We start from the raw sequence: 19,446 nt of genomic DNA on the forward strand, positions 1-19,446 counted from the left end.
GGCCCATTCTGACCCATCCGTGCGTGTGCGTGTGCGTGTGCGTGCGTGTGCGCAGGTGCCGGGGGGAGGGTGCTCTGGAGCTGAGTCAGTTTGGCTCATCTGACAGGAAACAAAGAGGTTCTCGTTGTGGCCACGGACTACCGGACCCACGCTGTCATGGACATCTCCTTCCACAAGGACGGGGAGGCGCACAGGGTCCTGAAGCTGTACAGTAAGCCCACGCCGCGCCGGGGGGCGTCATGCTGCTCCATCTGTGCTGTGGCGACCTCCAGCTCTAAGACGGGGACAGAAGAGAGCCCAGGGGGATGTGGCAGGGAGGGGGCCGTCTCCTGCCTCTGTCCTGTGGGACCCCTGCTCCCCCAGCTACCCCCCACGTTCGCCCACAGGCCGGAGCCTGGATCACAACGAGGATGCCCTGAAGAAGTTCAAGAACATGGCCCGGGAGCGCGGTTTCACCAAAGCAGACGTGCACCTGCTTCAGCACGACCGTGAGTGGCTCCCGCCCCGGGTCAGGGCCTCCTGGAGGTGGACACAGGGCAGACCCGGCCCTGCCCGGCCCCCGCCCCGAGTCTCACCACTTTGCTTCCATCCACAGTGACCTGCGTGCAGCTGTTGCAACCGGTGAGTCCCGACCCCTCTTCCTGAGTCTGGGGCTGCCCTGGGCACCTGCTGGGGAGGCGGTTCTATCCACTCTGTCCTGTCATCACACTGGAAAAGAGCTAGGCCCAGCGGCGTCTGGGGTCCGTGGCAGCTGTGAGGAGCTGCTGTGAGGGGCTGCCCAGTGTCCAGTGGATCCAATTGTTCTCTCTGGGCCAGTTCCTTCTCTGGCCACAGCAGCTGGGCTGGGGGCCCTGCGGGGTGTCAGATGACAGCCCACTGGCACCTCACTCTGCCTGTCCCACAGGGAGGTGTGCCAAGCTCCTGAAGGAGGTGAGCCTGACCCCCTCGGTCTGTCCTGAAGCACCTGGGCCCCTGGGCTAAGTCTCTGGCCCTAACTGGAGCCCCAGCTAGCTCTAGATCCTGGCCCCCGGGCAGGAGGGGACCCCTGCACCTGCTCTTCTGAGCAGGACCCAACAACACTGATGGATGACTCTGGAGAGGCACCAGTTTTGTGGTTTAGAAAGTGCTGGAGCCTCCAGGGTGGTGATCCAGGCAGCCAGGCAGGGACCTAGGAGTCTGGGGACATGGAAGACAGAGCTGAGTGGGGGAGGGGACGGTGGCTTCTTGTCCCCATCTTTCCCATCCAGCAGGGGGGTGCGGGCCACCAGCTGGCTCTGCTCCTTCAGGTCCTGCCTGGGGTCTGGGTGGGGGGTGCAGGCCCTGTGGGTACCATCTGGGACTCCCTGTGTCTGGCACAGTGCTAACCCCTCACCTGCACGATCTCACTTTGTCTCAGCCCAGCCCCTAGAGGTCGGGACTGTTACCCCACTTTACAGATAGAAAAACTGAGGCTCATAGAACAGGGTGCTTTGCCTAAATCCAGGCAGCATGGGGCCCTGACCACTGCCCCCCGGATCCTCCGCAGGCCACCCAGGGCCCTGAGCCTCTGCCCTTCTATGTGGCAGGAGCTGATTAAGAGGAGTTCCTCTCCACAGGCCATGGTGCTCGGAGCCCCCTGCCTGCTCTGGTGTCTCCCGAAGGGTCGCCTACACCTGCTCCAAATAAACTTTGATAAACCCTCTGCCTGTGTATCTTTCCTGAGTGGATAGGACCCAGGGATGACAGGCGGGGGTGATGGGGGCTCACAAAGGTGAGACTGGGGGACATCAGCATTGAATCCAAGTCCCCAGTTACTGCTTGGTGGAGCCCTCCCCAGTCACAGAAGAGAGAGGTCATTTCACATGGTCTGGGCGTCTGCGTTCACTCGGGTGTCTGAGCTTGACGAGCTGCCTGATGCCAAACCCAACAAGGGGGCTCTGGTGGAGGCATGTGGGCTGCACTTTCCTGAAGACCCCACTCCTTCTCTGCAGGCTTTTTCTGGGGGGGTGGAGTCGAGGTGACAGGTGAGGTGGCAGGGGAGCAAGCAGTGCATTTTTCATTACTCCTTTACAGAGGACGTGGCTCACATGCAGGACAGTGGCCCTGCAGCCCCGCCCCTCCAAGGGTCCTGCCCAGCCCCGCCCTGTTCAGACCCTGGCTGTCCAGGCTGTCCCGGGTGCGTGGACCCCACAGCATCGTCCTCTCTCTGCCACCATGTCCATTTGTCTCTTGAAGGCCCGAGACATCTCCTGGCCAGGCCCCTGTGAGCAGAGACAAGAAGAGGCTGTGGTCTCCGCACGTCTCTCAAAGAAAAGGCAGCCACACCCCACTCCTGCCTACATTCTCCCATGGCTCCCTACTGCCCAGAGCTCAAATCCGATAGCCATTATGTCCAAAGCCTTTCTGGATGTGGCTGCTCTCCAGCCCTCTGTCTGTCCCCTTCCCATCCACCCCTGATCCTCCGCCCAGCTGCCCTCAGTGTCTGGATCCCCATCCTGGGCTTTCTCACCCCGTCACCTGCACTGTCACCATCTAATTGTGGGGACCAGCCCAGCCAGCGTGGGGAGTCCTCCCTGACCCTCAGGCTTCCACTGGGACACCAGAGAGGCCCTGCTAGGAGTAGAGACCACACTCCACTTGCTTAAATCCTGAACCAAGCCCCCAAAGAGCCACAGGAAAGATGTTTAAGAGGCTACATTGTGACATGTTCAGGCTGTGTGAAGACAACTCAATCATTCACAGATGCGTCCAGCCAAAGCTTGCAACGAGTTAAGGAGCTCAGCCTGTAATTGGCTTTCCTTTAGAATGCTGTCTTAGACTGCTCCACTGCCATAACAAAGTGTCACTAACCGGGTGGCTCAAACAACAAAAATTTATTTTCTCACAATTCTAGAGGCTAAGGTGCTGGAAAATTCAGTTTCTGGCGAGGGCTCACTTCCTGGTGTGTAGGTGGAAGCCTCCTCGCTGTGTCCTCCCATGGGCAGAGTGTGCTGGTGTCTCTTTCTCTTCTTAAAAGGACAACAGCCACATTGAATAGGGCCACACCCCTTTGACCTCACTTCACCTTCACAGCCTCCTAAGGGTCCTATCTCCAAATGCAGTCACATCGCAGGTTAGGGCTTAAACATATGAATTTTGGGAGGACACAGTTCAGTCCATAACAAAAGTCGGCACCATTCAAGGGTGACAACAGGATGCAGATGCTCAACAATGTATCATCAACAAAGTCCCACACAAGTCACTAGATGTGCAAAGAAACAGAAAAATATGACCTATGGAAAAAACAAGGCATTAATAAAAACTGATTCCGAGGAGACCCACAGTTGGCTGTAGAAGAGAAGGGTCTGAAGCAGCCATTATAAGTACGTTAAAATCCATCTAAGAATTGATTAATGACACGATGGAATTAAAGGGTTGGTTGATGGATGAATGGAGAAATCAGACAGGGAAACTCATCTGAGAAATGGAAACTATAGAAAAGTACGAAATGGAGATTCGCCCCCGGGGCTCTGATGACATCCTTACGCAGAGAGGATATTTCTGCTGTCACCGGAACCTGGGAATGAATAAGCAGAAACAGTATCAAGTGTTCACATCACGCGACGGCACAGGGGGCCCCCGAAACCTCTCGGCTGGAGCTCACTGTGTCGGGACAGTCTCAAGGGGTCATTTATTTGGGGGGCTGTCTTTGTCAGTTGCATATGTCAGTGTCATGCTTGTGCCTCACACGGGTCATCCAGACACGGTTCTTCATTTTCTATGCTCTTAATAATTTTTGTAGCAGTGAGATTATCTGGCCTACAAAATTTGGCAGAACCGCTCAATAAAACTATCCTTATGGGGTAGTTCCTGGCCAGCTTTATTTGTCCTATATGGAAATTGGTCTATTTAAGCTTTTTTTTCTCTAAGAGAGTTCACTTTTGTAAATTGATTTTTCCTGTAAATGTATCCATTTCATTTTGGGCTTCAGAATTATTTGCATAGAGGTCAGCAAAGTGCTTTCTATTAGTCATTTTTTCCCTCTGCCCCCAAAGTTATTTTCCTTCCTCTTGTCATTTCTCACTCTGTGTGTTTACGGTCTCCCTTGTTTCTTATTCAAGCTGGCAACCGCTTCGTCTTCTCTGCTAATATTTCAAAGAGTCAGGCTGTGATTCGTCAGCTGCATCTGCTGTTTTCTGTCCTGTCGTTTCTGCTTTTGTCACTGCTACCTTCTTACTCATCCCCTTTGTTACTTAATTGCTCCTTTTTTAGCCTTTTGAGTTGGGAATCTAATGCGTTTATTTTTATTCTTTCGTTTTTAAAGGCACAAATGTTTAAGGTATGACTTTTCCTCTGGTCACTGTTCTACATAGTGTTTCTAGTATATTTATTTTAATGACATTCTATAATTTAAGTCTGTATTTTTCTTTTCATCCAAGGGCATTTTTTAAATAGCAAGCTTAAAAATATTCCAGTTTTATTGGCTTGTGATCAGAGAAGGTTGTTGGTCACAATTCTATGTTAAGACGCTTCCTGATGCTTTCTTTGTGGCCTAATAAATGATCGATTTTGTGCATGTTTTGCTCTGTATTAGTGAGATGCAAAATTATATGTCACTTTATGAGATCTATGCCCTGTGTTTTCTAGGGCTGCTGTGTCCGTGTGTCTGGCGGTGTGTGCAGGTCTCCTGCAGCTGCTGTGTCTCTGTCCTTGACTTGCTCTGTGTTTTGCTCTCGGGAAGTCTGATGCCAGCCTGTGTTCGTCACCCTCAAATTAATTGGATCATTTTGCCTGGAGACCCTGAGGAGTTTGTCTTTATCCTTAAAGTCCAATAGTTTGTTTCTTTCCTGACACAATCCACTCATCGAATTTTTTTCCTACTTTTGTTCATTTCTTCTCAGTTTCTTTATTCCTCATTCCAGATTTTCTTCTAATACCCTCGAACACTTGTCTTCCTACATTTAATTCAGTTTAGAGTGTCATTACAGTTTTCTTCCGTTTTGTTTTTTGTTGGGACATTTTCATCAGCCAAAATGTTTTTAACTCTTATTTTGTTTCTTAGTAGCTAAGGATAGGTAAAGACTACGTTGGCCTATTCATTTCAGGAACGGGATGGTTTATAAGATTCCTAATTCATGTGCATCCACTACTGAGCGTATTGAATTTTCTTTCGTGGGCAGCATTTTTTTTTTTTCTGATAGTTGTGTGTGGGTGTCAGTCTGCTTGGGCTACTGTGACAAATATCACAGACGGGGCAGCTTAAACATCAGACACTTCTCACAGTTCTGGAGGCTGGAAGTGCACGATCAAGGTCCTGGCTGGTTTGGTTCCTTTCTTCCCGGCGCACCGATGGCCGCCTTCCTGCTGTGTGCATGGTGGCGACTGGGGAGGGGAGAGACAGATCTGTGTCCCTTCTACGGGGGCACTAATCTCATCACGAGGGCTCCTCCTAACACCATCACATTGGGATTAGGGCCCCAACATATGAATTTCGGGGGGACACAAACATTCAGTCCATAACAGGGTGGCGTGTCGAAGGTTTGGTTCTCTTCTGTCTTGGGGGATCCTACATCTCCCTCCTGCACATTCTAACCTTGGCTGCCCGGGATCCAGGGGGGCCCTCGCCTCTGTGGGCTCTTCTCTCCCAGAAGCAGGGCACCCCCGCCGGAAGCCCCACCCTCTCTATGGCCCTCTCCAGAAGGCGGTGTTCGATCAGGACTTTTTTTCAGTAGCTTTTCAGTTAGAGCAGGTTTTCCTTTCCTGTGGGTTATTTAAGCTCAATGTTGGGCCTTCTTGTCCCATCTTCTCTCTTTGGTACAGGTTTTGGGGCCCTCCACAGCTCTCCATGAGGTCTTGAGAGATCTCTCAATTTGGGAGGACTGTGCGGAGGTTCAGGGTTAGTGACCTGCCATGACCGTGGGCTGTGTGGCATTCTTTACCTGCTCCACTTTTCATGGCTGCCAGCTGCCCCTGCACATTCTCAGGTGTGGCTCTCATCTCTTTAAGCAAAGCACTGTCAGCCGATTCTGCGGCCGACCTCTTGTGATGCCCACGTCGGAGGTGTCGTGAGTCTGCTCCCACTCTCTGGTTTTTCTGCTGATTTTCACTCATGTTGTCTCCTCAAGCGTTCTGGCTGAAAATGTATTTAACAAAAAATGACAGGACTGATTTGAAGATGAGAATGGGAGTTTGGGGAAGGTCGTCTTCCTAGGAGAAACCTAACTTTCTTCTGTGGGGCATCTGGGAGGCTAGCAGTTAGGGACCGTCCTCATGATACAAGGTCGAGGCTGGACATTTTCCTGAGCCCCTGAGGTGGCCGAAAGCTGAGCTGCAAGTATGAGCGGGGGCTGGTGACTTTGGCTCACCTCACCTGTAGGGTTGGCCTCCCGAGGAGTCCCTTTCCTGGGAAGCCCTGGGAGGACGATGGCTTCCCCTCCCCTCCACCTTCCAAATCGTGCCTGCCCTTATGTTGACAGAAATCCTGGAAGCCACCGAGCAAAGTGCTGTGGGAGATGCAGTTGGAAGGTCCCCGATGACACGGCGGGAGGTGACGACCGTCGTGCAAACCGAGGCTTGCTGGTGCCGAGTCTGCAGCACCCTGGTGCAAAGCACGCCTCAGGCACCTGTTACAAAATAGGACCAGCGAGGAAGCGGGCCGAGAAGACACGGCCGGCCGACTCGGACAGTTTTGTCCCGGCACAGAAGGGGCCGTGCAGTGACTGCAGCCCACCCCTCCGGAAAATCACCACGGTGCTGGCTACGGCGATTTTCTTCTTTCGTTGCCCTCCCATGTCCCCTTTGTTCTCAGAACACTGGCGCTGGGGCTCAGAGTCGAGGCTCCGGCCACGCTGCGGCCACTGTCCAGAGCGCTGGTTGATGGGCACGAGCTGCTCCGTGGGACTCTGGCCCGAGTCGGCCCCGCCGTGGGCCCGCCGTGTCCGTGAACCCCTTCGTAGTTATTTTCTAGTTCGTTGTTTAGTGGAACATGCCGGCACGTCCTCTGGCTCTTGACTATGCAGCGAGTGATCTGGGGACTATTTCTTTCCCTTCGTTCCATTTGGCAAGGACCCCAGGAGCAGTGTGCTTCCCCTGCACACAGACTGTAGTACCCCTTGTTGTCTCCTGCAGGGCTGGCTAAACTTTTTGGCTGAGCACCTCAGAGAGACCCTGGACCTCTGGGGAGGAGGCATTGGCTGTCTGGGGAGAGTCTGAAGGGCACGTGGTGTTGGGAAAAGGGCAGACTGGACTGGGCTGGAAGGAAGAGGCGTTGCTGGGAGCTGCTCACAGGGACGGCAATGGACAGGAGGCCTGGGAGGCAGTGGCTGGCGGGGCACGAGGGAGGTTTGCAGAGCCCTGGCTGAAGAGCACAACAGAGAAGGGGGCGTTTGGGGCTGAGGCACCTTAATGCTATAACTGCGAGAACGGGATATGGCCAGACCGTCTATAGAGATAGGACTCTGGTTCACAGCCTGCAGCGGCCAGCCCAGGATAATCCAGAAGGCTGTCGGTAGCCCTATGGCAATCGGCCCCACACGCCCGGTGCTTGGCCAGTAGCTGGCAGCTCCCCTACTCTTTGTCCCCTCTCCCCACTTAGGACTAACCAGAGAAAGCCAAACACCTCCCCTGATGGGTCCCAGAGGCCACTCTGCTCTGGAGGCCGCCCAGCCCTGTGGAGCTTCCCACATGTAGTGGCTGGCTCCGGCCACGGTGGCTTCTGTCACCAGCCCTGGCCCTTCTCATGGGGGTCTTTGTTTGTGCCCATACCTGCCCACCCCGGCAGTGGCGTGCTGTTCTGCGGCTGCTCTGAGAACCGGCCTCTCAGACCCGTCCTACAAAGGCTCTGTGGTTTCCACCTTCCTTCTGGGCTCTGGCTGGTCATGGTCACTCCTGCAGGAAGCTGGTGGGTGGGCAACATGGTGGGTGGGCAGGTGGGTGGGTGCGGGCTAGAGCCCTGAGCGCTCAGCAAACCCTGCTGTGAGCACGGGACCCAGAGGGTCAGGGCAGCAGACCCTCCTGCCACCTCCCCTGGGCTTTGGGACTCAGATAGACTCTGCCGAGCACCTCTGTCCTCTGCTCCTAGGCAGGGGCTTTGGGTGACCCAGGGATGGGAAGTCCGGGCCATGGAGAGCTCTCCAGGGACTTTGGGGGCGTGCAGATGGGCCTCAGGCAAGGCCAGAGCTGGCCAGAGAGCCGTTTGGCCGGTTGGCGGAGCGGGGGTGGGGGCGGAAGGAACAGGGTGGTCTGGGCAGGTGCTGGCTGCGTGTGGGCGCAGGAGGCCAAGGCCGGCGGAGCAGAAGGGTGGGTGGGCCAGGAGGGGTGGGAGCCTTTTTAAATAGGTTTTTGGGGACATTCTGTATTTTTAATGATTGAAGCGGAAGATAGCCAAAACCACAGCTTCTGCAGACCCACTTGTTCTTGCCCAGCTGTCCCTCCCTCGGACTTGACCTTGGCCTCCCACCAGGCCCGGAGTGAAGAGCAGGGTCTCCTGCCTTCCCAGATTCAGCCAGGGAGAGTGTCGGATACAGGGAGACCAGGTTTAGGGTGTTCATTCTGGAAGCTTCCGTGTGGAAGGAAGTGTGGGGAGAAGAGGGGAGCAGCACAGAACGGTTTGCTCAGAAGGGGCTCTGCACACACTCTCCGGGCACCTCCCGATTCTCCAGTGGGTCTGGGCTGGGCACAGAGGCCCCCTGCATAATGCCCCTCTTGGGTCATTTGTCCGCTTTGCAAGAAGAGCAGCCAGGGTGGTGTCCCAGCGGCCAGTGGCCGCCCACACCGAGCATCCAGAGCCCTATAAAGTGGTTTCTAGGGCTGGCCGTGGCGTGGTGTGGCGTGTGGACCTCGGGGAGGATGAGGGGCCTGCTGCTGACCGCTCTTCTGGCTTTGGTCCCAGAGCCCAGGGCCCAGGCGGTGTGGCTGGGAAGACTGGATCCTAAGCAGGTGGCAGTCCTCCTGTGGGGTGGGGCAGGCTGGTTCTGGGGGTCTGGTCCCTCCTTTGAGGCCACGCAGCTTCTGGATCACCCCTGTAGTGCCAGCCCAGAGGGGCCTGGATGGCAGGGGACAAGCTGGGCTACATGGGGATCCCTGGCGGTCCCAGACGAAGAGGGCCGGGACAGGTGGGCTGGCCTCACCTGCTGTCCCCATGCAGCTGCTCGGGCACTGGTATGTCCTCGCTGTGGCCTCCCGGGAGAGGGGCTTTGCCGTGGAGAAGGACGTGAAGAACGTCGAGGGGGTCGTGGTGACACTCACTCCAGAAAACAACCTGAAAGTGCTGACCTCTCGGCACGGGTGAGTGAGCGCTGCTCTGTGTCCACGGGGTCCCGCTCAGCCTCCTCCGCAGGCGAGTCCGCCGGGCTCAGGCACCGTGGCCCTGGGGCTCCCCTCCGTTTCCCCGCTGGGCTCTGCTCTGAGCCCCCGCCTCTGCCGGCCTCTCACATCTGCATCGCTGGACTCGGGGCCTGGCCAGCCGCTGGTGGGACCCACGGCTTTGACACTGCGGCTGGCACAGCCCCTGACCACCCTGCCCGATGCCTCCCCATCCTTGGTCAGCTTGGACGAGGCTGACCCGGCTCCAGTCAGAGTGAGTGAAACCTCTTCTTTGTGCCAAACCAACTTGGTTCTTTCATAAAATAAAGCCCCCAAAGAATGTGGTCCCCGAGGCCATTTAGTCTTGGTCAATAGAGTGGTGGGCGGGCGGGAGTGGGCATGGTGGGGCGGCCCCCCTGGGGAGGTGTCAGTGTTGGCACCAGCAACCCTTCATGGAGGGGGCCGGTGGGCACTCACCTCCTGGCAGAGGCTCGCAGGGGGCCTGAACCACTGGACCAGACACAGGGCCCAGAGAGAACCTTCTCCCTCCTGCCCCCCGTGCGCCTTCAGGAGACCTGGCCACGGGACGCGCAAGGACAGAGCAGGTCTGGGCTAAGGTGGCGGCTTCCACGTGGCTTCTGTGAACACAGGGTCACACGTGTATGGTGTTAGCCCAAAAGCAGGCAGGGCTCACACTCGGATCAGCTCATACGAGAGGCAAGTAGCCTCTTGTATCCTGTTTACTTGGTGTGAATTTTACTTATTGACCTTTGCATAGGAAATACACCAGCGTGGTTGAAAAATCAGAGTCCCCAAGAGCATATACCTCTCACCGTTCGTCCCATCCCTTCTCCGCCAGCCGGCGCCCCTCCCGCAGGTAGAGACGGTGATCAGTAGTGTTTCAGGACCACACAGCACCCATGTCCTTGTTACCACCATGGTCTGTCACCTGACAGTGCACACCGCTGCAAACCGTTCTGCATGTCCACAGCGTCTCCACGCTCTTTTTAAACATTTTTAATTTCATTCTTATTTGCTTTTTTTCCCTAAAATTTAAATATTGTGGTAAAATGCACCTGACACAAAACTTACCATTTTAACCATTTTTACGTGCACAGTTCAGCACCATTAAGCACGTTCACACTGTCGCACAAGCATCTGCACCGTCCATCCCCAGAACTACTTCATCTTCCCAAACTGAACCTGTCTCCATGAAGCACCAGCTCCCCCAGCCCCTGGCACCCACCACCCTACTTTCTGTCTCTATGAATTTGATGACTGGCTATTTCACTTATCAAAATGTCCTCAAGGCTCATCCAGGCTGTAGCGTGGGTCAGAATTTCCTTCCTGCTTAAGGCTGAACAATATTCCACTGTGTGGATGGACCACACTGTGTTCAGCCAACATCTGTGGATGGACACTGGGCTGCTTCCACCTCTTAGCTGTCGTGAGTAGTGCTGCTGTGAATGTGGGGCACAAACGTGTCTTCCAGACCCTGCTTTCAGTTCTTCTGGATGCAGACTCAGGAGCGGAATTGCCGGGTCACAGGGCAAGTGTATGCCTGACTTTTGGAGCCGCTGTGCGTTCCTTTCCATAGCCGTGCAGTACTTTACCGTGTGCACTACCCTTCTCTTCTTAACCAGTGCTCTGCAGATGGACGCTTAGGTGCTCTCCAGTCTTTTGCAGTTAGAGACACACTGTAGGGAATGAACCTTGGTAAGTTCGTCTGGGGGAGGGTGTCCACTTGAAGGATTAATCCCTAGAAGTGGACTTGGGGGTCGAGGTTAAGGTGTACGCATCTGTAATTCTGGCACAGGCTGCTCCATGTCACCGCAGACGTGACGTCCAACATGGCTTACTCAGTGATCTTTGCCAATAATGGGCCCTCGGATTGGTTTTGACGTGCCTTTCTCTAGTCACAAGAGTGGCGGGACATCTTGGTGTACGTTGATGAGTCTTTGTGCCTCCCTTCCGATGAACTGTGTTCGTATCTTTAGCATTTTTCTCCTGAGTGTGTTTCTTACTGATTGTAGAAACCCTTAAATAGTAGAAAAGTCAGCCACTTGTCTGTGATAAAAATTAGTTGCAAGTATGTTTCCCGGTTTGTCTACGTGACCAGGCGACTGCCCAGCGTCGTTCACTGAAGCGTCCGTCCTTCCTGGGTTGACCCGAGGTGCCACCTGTGCCAGGCACTGAGCTCCTGTGTACACTCGCTTTATTTCTGGGCTTTCTCTTCTGTTTCCTCAGCATGTCTATTTAGTGGCCAAAACTTCAATGTTTTAATTACCGTAGCTTTACAGTAGGCCCCATCATCTACCTCACTGGTGATTCTTGCTGGTTATTCTTCCTTCTAGAAAGTCCCTAGTTGTTCTTGCGGTTCTCCCCGTGGGAGCTTTAGCGTCACGGATTTTGTTTACAGAGACCACGCGCATGTTTTGGGGCATGCTCGTTTTACGGGCTGACAGCTCAGGGAACACTGGCCCTGTGGGTGTTGCGTCTCCACACGAGACCACAGGCGTCCTGCTGGCCGTCCAAGTCCCCTCTGTGCCTCAGCAGCAGCTCGGCTCTGTCCCTGCAGCACTGGCCTCGCAGGTCTCTTGGGAGGTGAAAGGAGATGCTTACCCCTCCTGGGGACCCCCGTGCCAGCCTGGCTGTCCAGACGGGCTCAGACCGGCCGAGAGCAGGGTCCGCTAACTGGGGGCATCGGGAGGAAGACGGAGCTCCCCCTGCAGCCTTGCCCGTCTCCGGCCGCGTCTGGACTGCCCAACGCTTGTTTCCTCCCACGGGGCCCAGGTCTTGACCCTGAGCTGGTGATGGGCCCGTTTCTTTTCCAGCCTGGAGGGTTGCAACCAGAACATTGTGCAGCTGCTGAGACAGAATTCCGGATGGGTATTTGAGAATCCCTGTGAGTATGATGGCCACTGGCTGCATCCGGGCTGTTCCTGGACCGTCATGGAGGCCGGCCCCTGTGGCGTCCCCAGGACCCCTGCCGGCAGGGCCAGTGCCAGTGGGGAGGGGGCCCGACTCCACTCCAGACACTCTGTGTAGCTCTTCTCCAGGAAGTTAAAGGATCTGATTTTGTCAGAGATTTGATGCAAAGAGAAGCCTCTGGGCAGAGGATCGGACCTTGCCCCTCTATGCTCAGACACCACTGTGGCCCACCTTAGGTCCCCAGGCCCCCACAGGTGCAGAGGGCGGGGGCCTGACCAGTGCCATCTGCCCCCCTGGTGTAGGGTTGGGCAAGTCTGACCCAGTCGCTCCTCAGTCACTCACTGAGGATGAGCTAAGACAGGCGCTCGTCCATCCATCTGTCCATCAACTACTGAGAGCTGCTTCCTGACGGTGTCAGGTGGGGGCCAAGGACCAGGGCACAGAGCTTGGGAGCCTGGGTCTGCTGAGAGGCACCTCTCCTGAGGTCTAACAGGCTCTGGCCCTGAGTTGGCCCCTCCATCCCCATGGCTGACACCGGCTCAGCTGCTTCCAGACGGGCCCAGCCCCACCCACCGGGAAGGTGTGTTTTTTCCCTAGCTCTGGGCGTGCTGGAGTACCGGGTGCTGGGCACTGACTTCAAAGACTACGCCATCATCTTCACCCAGCTAGAGTTTGGGGACGAGGCCTTCAACACTGTGGAGCTGTACAGTGAGTGTGCTGCAAGCGAGGGCTCACAGGGACCCCTGGCCCCCCAGACCCAGGTGCTCTGGGACCCCAGCCCTGAATGGGGGAAACACAGGGGCCAAACTCCCACCACCTGGAGGCTCGCTGTGCTGGGGGCATCCTGAGGGCAGGCAGCCCCTCCCTCATCCACCTCAGGCCCCTCCCAGGCCCCTCCCTGACTCTCAGTGGCTGTCCCCCAGCAGGTCGGACAGAGATGGCCAGCCAGGAGGCCCTGCGGCTCTTTACCAAGTGGAGCAAGGGCCTGGGCTTCCTGTCCCAGCAGCAGGCCCAGCTGCAGAAGGACCGTGAGTGTCCGCTGGAGCGGCTGCAGTGGGGGCTCAAGGCCAGTTCTGATGCCCACGGGTATGGTGGGCGGCATAGACTGCGGGGCCATTTCCTGGCTTCTGCCAGCGTCGGCCACGCTCCTGGCCTGGGGGAGTCTGGCAGGGCCGGGGGAGGGGTCTCCAAGCAGTCGCCCACTCCTGTCCAAAGTCAGCATCCAGGACAGCCCCACCTCAGGTGAGGCTGCACGCAGGGAACAGTAGGGCCTGGGCGCTGGGGTGGCCACAACTGTCCTCACGGTGGTATTGCCTCCCCTCCAGTCACCTGTGCACGCAAGATCCTCCAGGTATGCCGCCGTCTCGGGTATCACCCTGGGTGCCCTGTGGTGTGGGAGGAGCCTGGGGACCTGGGAACCATCCTAGCCCCAGGGGGCGGGAGGACACCTTGCCCAAGCCTGTAGGTTGGTGGCTTTGCTGCCGTGAAGGAGGCTGAGGGTGTGGGGAGCATGGTGACGCCTCCCTGGTGGGTGTCGTTCTGCACATGCTCACCTCGGTTTTCAGTGAATGCTGCAGCCCCCGGCAGGGATGGAGCCCACGGTGTCCTGGTGGAGGCCAGCCTGAGGCACTGGGCATTGGGATGCTATTCCCAGGGCACTCACTCCAGATCAGAATAAAGTGATTCCACATGCAAACCCACCTGATGGCTCATGACTGGGCCAGGCAGTGCCCTATGTGGGGACAGGCAGAGGAGGGGGGACTGGGGAAACGGCACCAAGGACCACACCTCAGAGCCATAGAGCCAGCTCTGCACAGCAGCACGCGTGCACCTGCACCCCACTCCAGAGTCCTCTGGGTCTGAGGACCCTGAACTCAGGCCCTGGCTCGGACATGGGGGCTGATCTGGGGACAGCTGCTCGGACATGGGGGCTGATCAGGACCCAAAATGGCCCCAGCTAGTTGGAGGCTGATCTGCCTGGGTTGGAGCAGGATTCCACGGGGCAGGTGCTGGATGAGGACACTGGCACTAGTGGTCACCAGGACCCATGGCTGGGGCGCTACAGATTGTGATGGGGTGGCAGCCAGTGCTGGTCCCAGTCTCTGACCCTCCAAGCTCTGCTCTCTTGGGGCTGGAGCTCTGGCTGTGGCTGGGGCAGGGGGCCACGGACCCCAGAGGTCCTGAGCCTGTGGTTCTTCCAGTGATCTGCCAGGTGTGTGTGGGGGGTGCTGCCCAAAGTCCTGGAAGAAGTGCAGCTGTAGGGGCAGCTGGGCTGGAAGTGGAGTGGGGGCCGCCCTTCACTCATGCTGAGATGGGTGAGGTGCACACAAGGCTCCTCCTTCCTCCAGGCTGGACACACACGTGAGCACGAGCACACGCGTGCCCCCACCCACTTGTGTGCACACGCACGCACATGCTCATGAGCACGTGTGTGCACCCACCCACATGCATGCCCATATGTGCACACATGCACAGGCACACACGTGTCCAGCCTGGCCCATCTGTCCGTACCAGCTCAGGTGCTGTGATGCTGAGGCCTGGAGAAAGTGGCTGGTGTCTGAGCCCCGGGGTCACTGTGGTCGGGCCCTCCACATCACATTTGCCCCGAGAAGTGCAGTCCAGAGTCACCCCACAATTTGCCTCTCACCTGGGAGTCTAGGACAAGAGGCTCCAGCCGCCCACTGCCCGGTGAGATGGCTCTGGAGCTGTCACAGCACACAGGGGGTGCAGGGTGGCCCCAGGCCAGGCCAGCAAGGGACCTGAGTGTGGCCCCCGGGAACCCGATGGTCTCGTCTCCAGAGGCCTCCCAGACAGGTGGTGCCCACCAAGGCTGCCAGGTGGCTGAGTGCCCAGGGCCCAGCATCTGTGCCAGGGATGGGGGCAGAGCCCAAAGCTGCACCTGCCCCCCTTCCGCCCCTCCCTCCCCCCCAGCCCAGGCTGGCTGGAGGCTCGTGCTCAGGGGAGGGTCAGACGCCCTCAGGGGGCCAGGCGGAGATTTAAGCACAGGCTCTGTTGGGCGGAGAGAGTTAGGTGAGGATGAGGCCGGGGCTGCTGCTGCTAGTTCTGCCACTGGTCCTGGCCGTGGGGTCCCAGCCACAGAGGCAGGACCCCAAGGAGTCCCACACCCTAAACTGGAACAAGGTGAGCAACGGGCCCACTGGTCCCCGAGCTGGGCGCCAGGGCCACAGAAGGCCGGGCTGTGGGGCAGGGCAACTGGAGCATGTGCCCTGCACAGTCTCCAAGCAGACATGCAGAGGCAAGCGTGGTACCGAGGCCAGCAGGAGTCAGGGCGCCGGGTTCTGCTGGGCCAGGGGGGCTGCCCCCCATCTCTCCCACCACAGCCCCCAGCACTAGAGGCAAAGGGGGCTGGGGGGCCCCGAGGAGGGGTCAGGGCAGGGGGCCGAGGGAGCCGGAGATGCTGAGACGGCAGAAGGGGTGGAGCAAGCTCTGGACAGAGGGGAGCCTGGCTGTCAGAAGTGGCACTTAAAAGTCTTAGCAGTGCCCGGGGTCAGGGGTCTGCAGCAGGAAGTGCCAGTGGGCCAGGGCACAGGGTGCAGCTGGAAGTAAGGGGCTGAGCCATCCATTGTCCCCTACTTGGGAAGGAGCCAGGGCCTCCATGGTCAGACGGGGGAGCTCCGATGGCCCCTGACCAGCTGGGCATCTGCCTCTCCTCGGCCTGGCTTGGGCTGCTGGGGCTGAGGCAGGGGCTGTGCCAGCTTGTAGGCATGGGACTTGGGCTGGGCCTTGGGAAAGGGTCACTTATGGGTCAGTTCTCTGGCTGGGAGCCAGGGGGGTGGGCGGGCAGCACCCAGGTTGTCAACTCCCACAGCTGTCCTCCCCCTGGTCCCTCTGCAGTTTTCAGGGTTCTGGTACATTCTGGCCATTGCCACTAACACCCAGGGATTCCTGCCAACCAGAGAAAAAAGGAAGCTGGGGGCGTCTGTAATGACATTGAACGGAGTGGGCCGGCTGAAGGTAGTCATCGCCTTTAGCCGGTGAGCGGACGTGGGCAGTGGTCCCAGCACACCCTTTGCAGATGTGGCAGGGGTCGTCTCCCCTTCATGAAGGCAGGAGACCCCAGGGAAAGGAGTCGGGGAGGAGGCCAGGGTGGTCGGTCAGTCTGGAAGTTCCACAAGGATTTTCCTCCATCACGTCCTCTCCCTCAAATTCGAAGGACTGGTTTTGGGAGAAGCCACCAGCAGTCTGCGGGCACTCGGCAGGAGTGGGTGTTTGGGGCGTTTCCCCCCGAGCTGTGGGACGGGCTCTGGTCCAAGCCGGGAAATTCCGTAGCAACAGGGCCCGCTGCCAAAGCCGCGGCCTCGCCCCAGCCCAGGTCCCGCCTGCGTGGAGGGCGGTGCAGGCGGGACCACGCGGTCTTCCCGGGCGGGGCTGGGCTCCCCGGCCTGAGCCCTGGTCCGCCTCGTCCCCAGGCCCCGGGGGTGCCAGTCCCAGGAGGTGGTCCTGCGGAAGGACAAGAAGAAGGCCGTGTTCAGGAACCCCCGTGCGTGCGATGCGGCCGAGGAACTGGATAAGGCGCCCCGGCCCCTTGGCAGCCCCTTGGCCCCTGAGGGCACGTGGCGGGCGGGATGGACACCCTGACACAGGCGCTCAGGCTGGCGTTGGTCCCAGAGCTGACGTGCCATGTGCTGCGGGGCCCACCTGGCGGGTGGGGTCCGGGGAGACACTGGGTCCCCTGCAGACTCCCGCCCTGCGCTGGGGCTCGGGGCCTCGGGTGCCAGGCCCGGGGCTGCGGGTGGGCTCGGGCGCGCCAGGCGGGTGCCAGCGGGCGGCTCCGGGCCTGTTTTCCAGTGCGAGGGGTGAAGGCCTTCCACGTGCTGTCCACCGACTACAGCTCCGGCCTGGTCTACCTCCGCCTGGGGCGGGCCGGCCGCAGCCGCCGGAGCCTGCTGCTCTTCAGTGCGTGTGCCCGGCGGGGACGGCGGGTGGTGAGGTGCGGGGCGGCGGAAGTCGCGACCACAGCGGCAGGGCGCAGAGGTGGCCACCGCAGGGACGAGCGGGGCGGCCACTGCGGGGAGGTCAGGAAGGGAGAGACTGCGGGGTGGGGCCACCCAGGGGGACGCGGATGCGGGCTCCACAGGTGGCAGCGTGGCGGGCAGATGCCACAGGGACAGGAGGTGTGGGAGGGGGTGCCGGGCAGGGTCTGCCTGGATGGGGCGTGGGGTAAGCGGCAGGAGCCCCTTCCCAGGCTCGGGGAACGAGGCGGGCGCGCTCAGGAGCGCAGCGGCCGGGGCTTCCGAGTGACCCCCCGCGGCGACCCTGCCTCTGAGCCTCTGAGCCTTGGAACGGGAGTGGGGGGTGGCGAGAGACTCTTCCCGGGCCCCCCATCGCCGTCCTTCCCTGGTGGGACCCCTTGATTCCCGGTCCACAAGCTCAGAGGACGGGCGCAGCTGGCAGAGGCCGGCGCTGGAGTCCGACGCTGTGGCTCTGACCCACCGCCAGGCAGGCAGAACGTGTCGACCTTCCAGAGTCTGAGGGAATTTGTGGACACGTGTGAAACTCTGGAGCTGAGCAAGGACCTCATCATTCTCCCCAAAGATGGTAAACCATGACCTCTGAGTGGTCGCTGTCCCGGCCCCGCCTGCCCATCCTGTTAGACAGCTGACGAGTGTGGCGGAAGGGGACAGGACAGACCTGAGGCCACCTCAAAGGTTCCCTGCATGTGCGTCCCCACCCTGGTGGGCATTGCTCCCAGAATGCAAATGCTCCACCCCACTAGGTGACACCATGGCTGTGGCTGCAGGACTGGGGGCTGTGTGGCCCTGTCCTCCACGGTGCCCAGGACGAGCACACCCACAACCAGGGAGCCCCCTGCAAGCGCATCTAAGGTGGCCCCCAGAGCGGCCAGCCCTCTCAGGCCTCCGTCCTCTCGCGCAGCTTCCTGTGCACACACCATTCTGCCCTGAGAGCCAGCGTCCTCGCAGACCCCAGGAGCATTGTCCCAGATGCCAGGTCTTCACAATCAATGGGCTTGTTGAGAGGCGTTTGGTGACCCCAGCGCATGGACAGTGTGAAACTCAGGCGGCCAGCCCAGGAGGGGTCCCGTACAATGGCAGAGGGGCGGGGGAAGGAGGGTGCGTGCTGCCCGGGCAGGGAGATGCTGCACCAGGCCCCTCCCCTGTGTCCTCCCAAGGACACTGCAGGATGCTGCCGTGACTTGTCTGCTGTGAAATAGACCACAGGCCCGTCCACCACAGTCCTTGCCGTGTACCTTCTCTTCACGCCACCACCCTCTGTGTTCCTAGACTTCGTGCACTTTCTTGGGAAGCCATTCACTTGTCCACCCAATGTCACGCACCCACTATGTGTCAGGCACTGCACTCGCAGGGGTGGAGCAGAGAGCAAAAGGCAGCAGGTGCGGTTCTGGGACTGATGCCCTGTTGGGAGAGGCAGACACACACAGCATGACCTGCCTGACATACAATTGCACACCCCGAGAGAGACATCCAGGGAGGACAGCAGGAGCCAACAGCAGCAGCCTGACCCTTCCATTGGGGGAAGAGGGGTCGGGGAGGGCTTCCTGCAGGAAGGGCCGTTCAAGCTGAGACGTGCGGGTGGTGGGAGTGAAGTAAGTCGTGGTGGAGCTGGGGAGCAGGGCATCCCCGGGAGAGGAAATAACTTTGGAAAGACCCCGAGTGAGAGGAAGTTGGCTTCTCCAGGAGGTCAGGGGCGTCAGTGTCGGAGGAGCGTTTAAGGCTGGGGCAGAGCTAGGCAGGGGGCCCAGGGAGCGGGCGCACCAGACCACGCAGCGCCGCAGAGGTGACTGGCTGGAAAAGGCAGGTGAGACCGAGGGTGGGTCAGGCGTAGGAAAGGGGGTGCCAGAGAAGACCAGGTTTGGGGGAATGACATAAGCTTGAGTTTAGTGTCTCCAGGACGTCCACATGGCAATATCATGCAGGGTGCTGCAGTTCAAAGGAAAGGTCGAAGTGGGAGATAAAAATTTTGGAGTCATGGGTATATATTTGATATTGGAATCACGTCCCACTACGGCATCAGAACCTTGTCACCAAAACCAGGTGTCGAAGTCACTCTTCGGCAGCCCTTCCTTAAGCCCAGCTCTTTGAGGACAGTCCTCCTGCCCTGTAGGCCCATGGCACTGAAGAGTCGAGTTCTCTGGCCTCCCTCCGGATCAGCGTGCCAGGGCTGCCATAACAGAACACTACGGACTGGGCAGCTGAACAAGAGACATTTATCCTCTCTCAGCTCTGGCGGCTGCAAGTCTCAGATCGAGGTGTC

At 58.6% G+C, this 19,446-nt stretch overlaps 2 protein-coding genes across 2 annotated transcripts; both read left to right on the plus strand.

Moving 5' to 3' along the window:
* Nucleotides 1-8,805: 8,805 nt before the first annotated feature.
* Nucleotides 8,806-15,192, plus strand: LCN6 (lipocalin 6). The gene is made up of 7 exons (XM_063082560.1): nucleotides 8,806-8,895; nucleotides 9,104-9,243; nucleotides 12,096-12,166; nucleotides 12,790-12,900; nucleotides 13,119-13,220; nucleotides 13,518-13,543; nucleotides 15,124-15,192. Exons 1-7 carry the CDS (start codon nucleotides 8,806-8,808, stop codon nucleotides 15,190-15,192), a joined length of 609 nt encoding a protein of 202 aa, XP_062938630.1.
* Nucleotides 15,193-15,228: 36 nt separating this feature from the next.
* On the plus strand, nucleotides 15,229-18,163 carry LCN10 (lipocalin 10). The gene is made up of 6 exons (XM_063082667.1): nucleotides 15,229-15,333; nucleotides 16,048-16,187; nucleotides 16,623-16,695; nucleotides 16,965-17,109; nucleotides 17,653-17,751; nucleotides 18,088-18,163. The coding sequence occupies exons 1-6, from the start codon at nucleotides 15,229-15,231 to the stop codon at nucleotides 18,114-18,116; spliced, it is 591 nt and encodes a 196-aa protein (XP_062938737.1). The 3' UTR covers nucleotides 18,117-18,163.
* The last annotated feature ends 1,283 nt before the right edge of the window (nucleotides 18,164-19,446 follow it).

The sequence above is a fragment of the Cynocephalus volans genome, chromosome 17 (genome assembly GCF_027409185.1).
Source record: "Cynocephalus volans isolate mCynVol1 chromosome 17, mCynVol1.pri, whole genome shotgun sequence".
Classification (NCBI taxonomy): Eukaryota; Metazoa; Chordata; class Mammalia; order Dermoptera; family Cynocephalidae; genus Cynocephalus; species Cynocephalus volans.